Consider the following 10,868-nt stretch of genomic DNA (forward strand, 5'->3'; position numbering starts at 1 on the left):
AAATTAGAATGATTATCTATGTTTTTGTTTATGAATTGTTATGAAATTGTGATCCTGATTATTGTTTGGGAAGTCTATGTTTGTAACGGAAGTTGCTTAACATATTTAACATTTGAAAGTGGAAATAAACCTGTTTATTTTTGAGCTAGATTTGATAGAATTCTTAACGTTCCAATATTACACATGTACATAATGAAGTTCTCGTTGTGTTAAAAATATTTTTTTTAATAAGCAAAACAATGATTTTAAGGGAGTACAAGTGCACTCCAACCCAACAAATACAAAGAGAGAGACATGGGGGCAAAATGCCACTAAAACGAGTCTAGAAAAGCAGACGACTTGGAAAGTTACACCAGTCTGTCCAGAAGATCTCATTACGACCTTTGGAAAATGAAACATACAATTCCCCGGTCCTAAACTTAAACAACTTCATTATGTCTTCTACATTACACAATGCACATACAATTCCCCGGTCCTAAACTTAAACAACTTCATTATGTCTTCTACGTTACACAATGCACACACTCAGTACACTGCTGTTGATAAAAACTACACAATGCACATCCACTCTTACAAATGGTTATGGTTATGCACATCCACGGTACATAATGCATACAATCAGTATACTGCTGCTGTTGACAACTACACTAGTTTATATATACAAAACAATAATGTCATGTAGGTAAAATGCTAACCTTTAGTAGCTAGGTTAAGCTTAACAAAATTAATACTACTATTACTACTGAATATGAATTACCTCTAACATCATCCATCGATTAATATTCATCTAATCAAAACTAACAACACCAATTTCGTCATTCAAGTGGGGAAATTGACCTGACTTGATCGCTTTCGTCCGAACATCTGTCAGCTGCTTCTGAGTGCAACAATGTATAACTTCTAGCATTCCATTCTGAAACTGATTTCTCAAAAAGTGATACTTAGTCTTAATATGCTTGCTTCTCCCATGCAACACTGGATTCTTAGCAAGATTGATTGCAGATTTGTTATCAATCATTAGCTTCATAGGCTTGTTTACCTTGATCTTCAAATCCTGCAGTAAATTCAGAAGCCAAACAACTTGACATGCATCCACAACACTTGCAATATATTCAACTTCACAGGTTGACAAAGCAACAATTGGTCACTTCTTGGAACACCAAGAAATAAGACCTCCCAGATACTCAAACAAATATCCAGAAGTACTTCTTTTGTCAACCATGTCTCCACACCAATCAGAGTATGAGTAACACATCATCTCTGAATTAGTCTTTTCTTCAGAAGGAAACAAAACTCGATACTTCTGAGTTCCCTTAATATACCTCAGAATCCTGACAATAGCTTGGTAATGAGACCACTTCGGTTTACTCATGAACCTACTAACCATTCCAACTGCAAAACAAATAGCATGCATGATATTACACAAATACCTCAATGAGCCAACCAATTGTTTAAAAATTATAGCATTTACATGATCACCCTTAGGATCAGAATCCAATTTGTGATTTTTTTCTAAATGTGTGACTGCAACCTTACAATTCAACAACTCAAATATATCAGAATCTCAAGTTCTTCTTCTATTGCCTTCATCCACACTTTCTTCTTGAGGGCTTCTTCAGTACTAACTGGTTCAGAGTCTACTAACATGGCACACTGAATGACTTCTCCTTCAGAGTCTATCTCAGTATCTTGCAACATGTCAAACTCTGCAAATCACTGTGGTATCTGACAAATCCTCTGTGATCTGGTTTCAGTAGATGGAACACCTTCAAAAGGTCCAACTTCATAGGCATGACCATTATTAGAGGTTGGATTACCACCAGAATCTGAATCATCATCAGATTCACCTTCTGAGTTTTCTTCAACTTTAGTGTTACTATCAGACTCTGACGCATCTTCAGACTCAAAATCACCATCAGACCCTGACTTATCTTTAGAGGTAGAGTCCCCTTCAAAAGTATATTCTCCTTCAGAGTCAGAAATCTCTTCAAATCTCCTTGGTATTTGTTTAATTCTTTGTGGCCTCTGAACTTGTTCAAAATCTTCTTCGGACGCTGGAACAATATCAGATGATGAAACCCCATAAGTACCACCTTTAGAGGTATGACCGCCTTCAAAGTCTGGAATATTCCCAGAGTCTGAATTACCATTAGAATCTGGATCAAAATCATATTCACCTTCAGAATCAGATTCACCTTTAGAGTCAGACTCGCCTTCAGAGTCACCTTCAGAATCATCTTCTAGTCTACCAAATACGCGCCATCATAAGAATCTCCTATGGCTATGTTTGCTTCTTCTGACTTCCTTTCCTTGTTTGACCAACAATCAGCAGCGAAGTGGCCAAACTTCTTACAACAGTAGCACTGAACTTTCCTCTTGTCATAATTCTCTTTCCTTTTCTAAGCACTCTTCTTCCTTTCAGAAGTTGAAGTTTCTGACTTCTGAACACCATCAGATCTCTTCCTGGCTTCTAACAAAGACTACTTCTGATATTTCTTACCAGAAGCTGCTTTCAGAGCCTGCTGTTCTACCTTCATTTCAGAGTTTCTCTCAGTCAGAGGCAACTCTTGTGCCTTTAGACTGCTTTGTAGCTCTTCAATTCTCATGGTGCTAAGATCCATATAATGTTCAATTGCTACAACAATATAATAAAACTGAGGAGTAAGAGATCTAAGTACATTCTCAATGATTTTTTCATTAGAGATAATTTCTCCTCACGACTTCATCTCATTTGTGATCAGAATAACTTTGGAGAATCAGATAGGTACCTTCTCATTGCTCTTCATACTGAGATTCTCATACTTCTTACATAGAGACTGAAGCTTTACCTTCTTCACTAATGCATCACCTCCGTAGCATCTTACCGGTGTGTCTCACGCAACCTTCGTCGTCGTCGAATAAGCGATTCTCTCAAACACGTTCACGTCCACACATTAATGGATGTATAACAACGCATTTTGATCCTTCTTCCTCAAATCACGCTTAGCATTCCTTTGCGCATCTGTTGCATTTTTTGGAAGTGAAACCGGAACGTAACCTTCATTGACGAGATCAAGAACATCTTGAGCGCCAAACAACACACACATCAGAATCATCCATCGATTCTAGTTCTTGCCATCGAACACCGGAGGCTTATTACTCATATTACCGTTTCCGTTCATCTTTAACCTTGTGAAAATCACTCAAATCTCACAAAATACTAGTGTTTCCCAATCCCAAAGAATTAAGAAATGTGATTCTGTTACGATTCCAATCAGAAATTCAACACAAATTGAAAAAACGAAATCAATCACACAACACCTTACCGTTCACTCGTGTTTCCATGTGTTTCCCAGTGGATCTGAACCAGGGTCTGATATCAATTGTTGGTGCACAAGGTGAAGAAGATGAATATGGAATAAGAGACAGAAGAAAGAGAATTGAAATAAAAAACTTGTATTACTCTTACAAACGGTTACAACAAATGGTTACACACACATTATACATAATCCACACACTTAGTACACTGCCGTTGTTGACAATTACACTAGTTTATATATACAAAATAATAATGCCACGTAGGAAAAGTGCTAACCTACACTAGCTAGGCTAAGCTTAACAAAACTAATAATACTACTAATACTGAATATGAAATACTTCTATCATCTACAACCCCGTTTAAACAAAACAGTATTCCTACTCAACCAAATAGACCAGCAAACTAACACCCAAAAGTAACAAAACAACTTCCCTTTGACACACTTCAGACAGTTATCCCCAAATTGCTCCAAGTGTTCGACAAAGGTCCTTATTTGTACTAGCTAATTAATTCTTAACCAAAAACAAACTTGCTTTCAGACTAGAGAACTAACTTGGTAATTAAAAAATAAGTGTACTTCATCTTCTTTAGCTTTAAAGCATAGAGGACATACCATATTGTGAATGTTATTGATGATCCATAGCCTGGACAATTATGTTTTAGTTTCTAGTTTGTTAAGCAGCATCCTCCATCCAAATATTTTCACTTTGCTTGATAATTTTGTTTTCCACAGTATGTCCAAAGACTACAAAACTCCTTCCTCCAAGCATGCTTCTTCATGGTTCAAATCTATCAATGTAACATAACTGTTTTTAACTAAAAACCCATACAATGCTTCCAACAAATAACCTCGATCCTCAATTTTTGGATAAGGTTGAATTTCCTACAATATTCTTATTAAATTCTATAACAACATTTTCTAATAGATCCAACTCTTTCACCTTAATGTTCCAAACCCACAAATCCTCCCTCCAAAAATATGTATCCCACACTTTGGCATTTGACAGATTAATATGAAGAAATAAATCATGGAACTATTAAAATAGAAGCTCTGGTTCCAACAACTTGTGCTTCCAAAAACTAATGGAGCTTCCCTTCCCTAGCTTTCATTAAATTGAGTTAGCAAGCCAATTAAGAGCTTCCCATTCCTCTATACCTAGTCCTACCACATCCTTCCACCAAATAGAGTCATTTTTGCCAACATCTAAACATGAAGAATCTACCATTTTACCTTAAACATATCAGTGCCCTTAGGAAAGTAAGCCTCTTGACGTAGATTCACACACAGACCCGGTGCCATCTTAAAGCCTCTTGACATAGATTTGATGGTTCATAAATTGTTCCAAGAACCATCACTAATCAGGATGCTATAATCATCAAATTGAAGTAGTTAAAAGTACATTTCTTCATATAATTGGAATCCCTAAAATTTCCTCAAGTGAGTGGAATTCTTAATCAATCTTGATAAACCTTATGTAACAAGTAAGAACAAACACAGTGACAAGGGATCCCTATGAAGCAGGACCATATAACATGGAAATCTTAGGTAGGAATTCCATTAACAAGGACTAACATATAACTTCAAAAGACCAGTGCATCCATCCACTTGAGCCATCTGCTGTCAAACTTCATCATTTGCATGATGTCCCTTATGTAGTCCTTAGAGATGAATTTATAGGTTATGGAGAAATCTACCTTGACCCACAGGAACTCTCTCTTATTCCATTTTTCAAAATCCAAAACTTCATTGATAACTAGAACCCCATCCAATATCTGTCTATGTGGAATGAAAGTTGGTTGACAAATAGAAATCAAGTTTCCCATGGCCCTTTTAAATCTAGTTGATAAAATCTTAGAAATGATTTTGTACATACAACCTGTTACAAGATGAAGAAAATGATGGTGACTTGAAGTGCAAGCAAGCAATCTCAAAATGTGATGAATTAAGCATAACTAACTTAGAGTAGTTAGTTAAGTTTGTTAGATTTAGTTAGTGGTTGTGATTCAATATTGGATAACTCATACTCTTAGCATGTATCCTTTCTTGTTCTATAAGTAACTTGTACTTCATTCTTTTCATCTTAATGAAGCAAGTTCTTTCTTCTCTTTATATCGTATTATGGTATCAATTTCCTTTCCAAATTCTGCTTCATTTTCTCCAAAATCTATAAGACCCCAATTTTGACCCCTAAGATCCCTCATGCCATCTCATAACTTGGCATTAGCATTGGGATCACACCTTGGTATCCTCCTCACTTATCATTCATTGGGTTTTTATTGGGAGAGATCACCAATAATTTGTGATTGTATCATACTTTATTTTCTTTATTTTACTAACCAAAAATCCAAAAATATATCTAGTGTAGCTTTGTTTCTTTTGCAGGTAGTGTATGTATCCACTTGTGCCTCATCAAGATCACAACTAGGTTTTAAGACCCTCAATGAAAGGGATCAAGCAATAAAAGGTCCACATTGGTTCTAAGAATCATATATGAATCCCCATGTTCTTTATTTGTCATTTTGATCAAGAATTCATCAAGAGTTTGAAGCTTGTTTGTCAAGGAAGCCCTAATTCATCTGGTTATCTTGTGTGCCTTCCTCAGCAAGTTTATTCAACATTTGGTAAAAGATATCAAAGGATACTTCATCTTAATTCATAATAAGAATATATTATCCTCCATGAGCCCCAAAGAGTAAAAGAACTTCAAGTTTGCAAGTTGGTTCAAGGAGGTTGACCAGAAAAGTCGACTAGTTAAATCTAGGGTTCCCTAGACCCTATCTCCTACAACTTTTATCATATGAAAATGATTCCAAGAAAAAAGTTACTCTTTATGACATTCCAAACAACTTTCATGTTGTCATCAAGAGCTAATTCTTCTTGGAAAGTCATTTATGGTGGAAGATTATAGGTCATTTTGTTTGTGCCCTAGATAGAAGGTCAACTTACAAGAACCATAACTTCCTCAATTTTTATGCTATGAAGATTATCCAAGTTTCATGATTAAATTCAAGATATCTTCTTCAACTTTTATTCTTTGAGAAAGGTCAAATTCCACTTGCAAGGGCATGTGCCATGAGGAAACATTATAGGCCCATTTGGGTCCTTATCATTGAACAAGCAATTTTCCTCAACTTCTAAAATCCATAACTCCATCATGAAAATCCAAATGGTGTCACATTTATGAACAAATTGAATACAATTGAAATATGTACAACTTTGAAGAAGGAACCGAAGTCATTTGAAGCTCATAGCAAAAGTTATTAAAGGTGGAAAAATGGGTCATTTGACTTTTAACTTAGAAAATTTTCAAGTATGTTTGATTCCTCCAACTTCAATGCCAGAATTCATCATGTTCCAAGATTCAAATGGAAAAAGTCCCAACATTAAAGTTGTTCCCCATGATGGTAGCTTTCCAAAGAGTCTAAGATCATTCAATTTGGATCAAAATTGAGGGACTTGCGCATGATTTTTTTGCATGGCCCAATTTGGAAACTTTTGTACTCAATTATCACACACCTTTGCATGGCTTCATGTTATGATCTCAACATCATTTATGAACGAATTTGGACTGATTGCAATGATCATTTGGGCCTAAACACATGCCCATGCACCCATGCACATTGAATTACTATTTTCGGCCAAAACTTAAAATGGTGCAAAGATCAATTCCATGGCCTATATAATGAGATGCATTGCCTCAAATTAAAAAAAAAGAAACCCTTGCCCAATCTCTGCCCAGCAATCTGATAGCCACATTGTATAGGATACCTTGAAGATTTTAATGAAATCGAGCTTCTAGTTCAACTTCTGTTTGTGAACTAAAACTCTAAGGATTCACATCCATTTTGATCCTAATCATCTCCTGCAAGTAAGAGGAAGCAAGACCAAGTGGAATTGCATCAAGATCGAGCTTCAAAACAACAACCCAAAGGTGGATTTTCACAAACTTCTCTTCTTCGATTCTCACTCATTCCTTGAGATTTTGGCTTGATTTTTGGTTTACTAAAGCCTTACAAATATAAGCATTAATACTGAGTTGCTTTGAGGTTGAATCGAAGAAATTAATTTTTCATACCTCAATTTTCAACTCCACATTTCTCATTATAGATTGAGAGTTGGAAAATTTGGAGGTCATATTTGGAATTCTCGTGATTTTCTCTTTAAAATAGTGTATGATCCATTAATTTTGGTGAACTTTTGATCTTGACCAGTCTGGTGAAGTGGCCAGAGAAGATGACCGGAGCTAGGGCTCTGGTGGTGTGCTGTCGCAATCCAGACCATCTGATCCATTGGCCATGTTCTAATCTGGTCCCTTGTTTCTAATTATCAAGCATGCACACACGTTGACTAAGGCTTACCATAGATGGTATGCGTATGACCATTAGATCCGCCACCTCAATTAATGAGGGAGATCTTATGACCTTTGTTTTTTCTATTTTTTTTATTTTCTATATTAATTTTTAAATACTATTTTCTTTTAAAATTCACTATAATTTCAATTTTAATCCAAAAAATATGGGACCACCACCAAAATTTCACAAATAACTTCCTCTTCCCATTTCTGAATTAAAATTAATTTTTGGATTCAGTTTGATATTTTTAGTGAATTTTGTGATTTTTGACTTGTTTTTAATTGATTTTAAATACTTTTGACTTTCAAAAAACGCCAAAAAAATTAGTCAATGGTCCTTTGACCTTATTTGACCTATGATAAATCCCTTGGCCATTTCTTTGGTGATTTGAAAGGATTTTAGGTTTTTCCCCTTTTAAAGTGTATTTTTCTTCATTTTAAAAATTGATTTAAGTTGTTTTAATTTCTTTAATATTTTGGATTTAGGGGGTTAATGAAGTTTGAACTTCATCCCTTAAGATGAATGAATGATATTAATCAAGTGAGATTCATCCCTTGATCAATTTGGGATCTCTTTCACCTCATCTTCTCATCTTCATCTAATTTCTTTCTCAATCCATTCGTGGCCAATGATTTCTCATAGATCAAAATGCTAGTTGATTCATCAATGACCTTATGTCAGATGAATCAACACGAGCTTGATTGAGATAAGTTCATCCCCTCTTATTTTTGTGTGTGGTATGCTTTAGGAGCTTGGTCTCCATACCTTGTCTCTAGCATGCATTTACACCAATATTAGTATTTCCCGACCTCATATAGTTGTGACTTCTACATAAGTCCAATTACGATTACTTAACATAGCGGTAAATTTATCCCAAAAGCCATAACATTTTTGTAAGTGAGATTGTAAGTCTCCCATCCCTCATGGTATTGTGTGAAGATTTTGCCTCTTTTACATTTGTGAGAACTAGTGGCATGCTTGTTGATTTTATCCAAGTTGAATCCCTTCTCATGAATGATGTCTAGGTTCATGTCTTCATGCTTATGAGGGGATGGTTGAGTGTTCTCCTAAAATGACTTAAACAATTTTCTTTCACTAACATTGACTAACATCTTTTAATTGACTTTATTTTAATATCATTTACTTTAATGCAATTTAAATTCTTGAACTTTATCATTCATTGTCATTTACATTCATGCATTTTGTTTATGTTTCGGTCATTTTCACTTTGCTCACTTGAGCCATTATTTTGTGCTTGTGATATATTTTTGTGCTTGTAACTTTGTTTTATTTGTGGTCTTAGGACCTTAAAATACTTAATTAAAAACAAAACCCCTATAAAATACATTGGTGGACTGTTGGACATCTTTCTATGACTTGGTTTGGATCCTTGGACTTAGAGTAGGCAACATCCTTGAGCTATGAAAGAAATTGGTCAATGCCATTAATTTGAGACCATTTCTTGGCCAATGTCATTCATATGTTACAAGCCTTGAGAAACTCCTTTAGTTTATCTCTTATACTCATTCTTATATTTGTCTGAATTGTTATTTTGATCTTATTGATATCCTTTGATGCTTTCTCTTTGAGTATATTTCAAGGGACTTTTTCATCTAATATATCTAAAGGACATTGAAGACTGATTGTTTGGATGTTTGCTTATCTTTATTTGATACCATTGGTCTTCTTATTAATTGCTTGAATAATTATGCTTTGTTGTTGGCTGGACAATCCAAAGGAAATGGTTTCTATTAGACACTTTTGTCTTGTGGATGCTTCCCATTGGTTAGATCTTTTCAACTCTAAACTTTTAAATCTTGTCTAGGATAGTCCATTCATCCCCTCTCCTTCTTTAATTTCAAAAATCTCTCTCTCGTTTTAAAAACTTCTTTCCTTGTGTTTTTCAACTTAGACTTGTTTTAATGAGTAGAAACCTTTGTCTTATGCAATTCATTTTCAAAATATTTTCTTAATCAAATTTGTAAATGAACTTAATCATATTGAATTTGTTTTCAAAAGGACAAAAAAGAACTAATAATATCATCTAATTCTTTTGGCCACTTTGTGCCTTTTCCTTTTACATTTTAAAAAAATATTTAGATTTGAGTTATCCTTGGTTGAGATATAATTCTCTTATTCCATAATATATTGATTGTAATACTTTCCATTTCTTAGGGGTTAGTGCCATACTTGTTGATTGAATCCAAGTTGGAGTCATCGCTCTTAAATGTTCTAAAGCTCTCATTATTTGCGGATGTTTGGTTGGATATTCTCCAATTGATAACAAAAGATCTTTAAGCTTTTGTTAAAATCAATCCACCCATCTTTGTAATTTTTACGATGGATTACGAGGTTTTGATCCCTTATTTTTATGTTGATACGTAGGCATAAGACCGAAAGTCTTGTCAAATACAAAATATTGTAAATAATAAATTCTTTTCTCATCCCCTCACTCTATATTTTTAGCAAGCATCTTTTCAACTAAAACACTTGCACACAAAAAGGGATCCCTAGGGTATCTAAGACATTTTGGATGCTAATACCTTCCCTCTGTATAATCAACCCCTTACTTTTAATCTCTGACATTTTATTAGTTTTGATTTGAAAATTTCTTATCTTCGGATTTTGTTTGTACATTTTTCCCTTTTTTCTAAAAACAATAAAAACGTGATAACGACTCTTATTTTATTGACGAGAGTCCATTTATTCATTGTGCAAAGCGTGTATTGGAACTTTCATTAGAGCAAGCTCGCCTACTTGGTATGCATTTGTTCACCTTCCTCTATTATATTTTATAGCCTATTTTATAGTTTGAAAAAAGTATTTGTATCTTTAACAATGTTTTTTTTTCTTATTTCCGACCCGTCTATAACACTTACTAGTTTTTGTCTGGTAATTGTTTCTTAAAATACGATATGGTGCTTTGGTTGTGTTTCATATGTTTATCTACTTTACTTAAGGATATGAGCTGCCTATAACAATTTTAAAAATTGAGCTAGCTGCTATTATGATATTTTTTCAGTGGTTGACTTGTGTTTGGGAAATATTATATTCAATTCCATCATTTTATTAATACTGAGAGTACTTCTATTTCCTACATATTTTCCTATTAATATTTGATTTAGATAAGCCAACCCAATTTAGTGAGAAAAAGGGCAACAAGGGTTTGAGGGACAAGAAGATTCATAACCAAAGTGTTTGCTTGCTTGATGGAAAA

General features: G+C 34.4%; 1 protein-coding gene across 1 annotated transcript; it reads right to left on the minus strand.

Annotated features, from left to right (window-relative positions):
• Window positions 1-1,713: 1,713 nt before the first annotated feature.
• Window positions 1,714-2,621, minus strand: LOC127080153 (uncharacterized). Its single transcript, XM_051020484.1, has 2 exons — window positions 2,485-2,621; window positions 1,714-2,245 (listed from the first exon to the last, which is right to left on the minus strand). Exons 1-2 carry the CDS (start codon window positions 2,619-2,621, stop codon window positions 1,714-1,716), a joined length of 669 nt encoding a protein of 222 aa, XP_050876441.1.
• Window positions 2,622-10,868: the final 8,247 nt, after the last annotated feature.

This window comes from Lathyrus oleraceus, chromosome 5 (assembly GCF_024323335.1).
Source record: "Lathyrus oleraceus cultivar Zhongwan6 chromosome 5, CAAS_Psat_ZW6_1.0, whole genome shotgun sequence".
NCBI classification, from domain to species: Eukaryota; Viridiplantae; Streptophyta; class Magnoliopsida; order Fabales; family Fabaceae; genus Lathyrus; species Lathyrus oleraceus.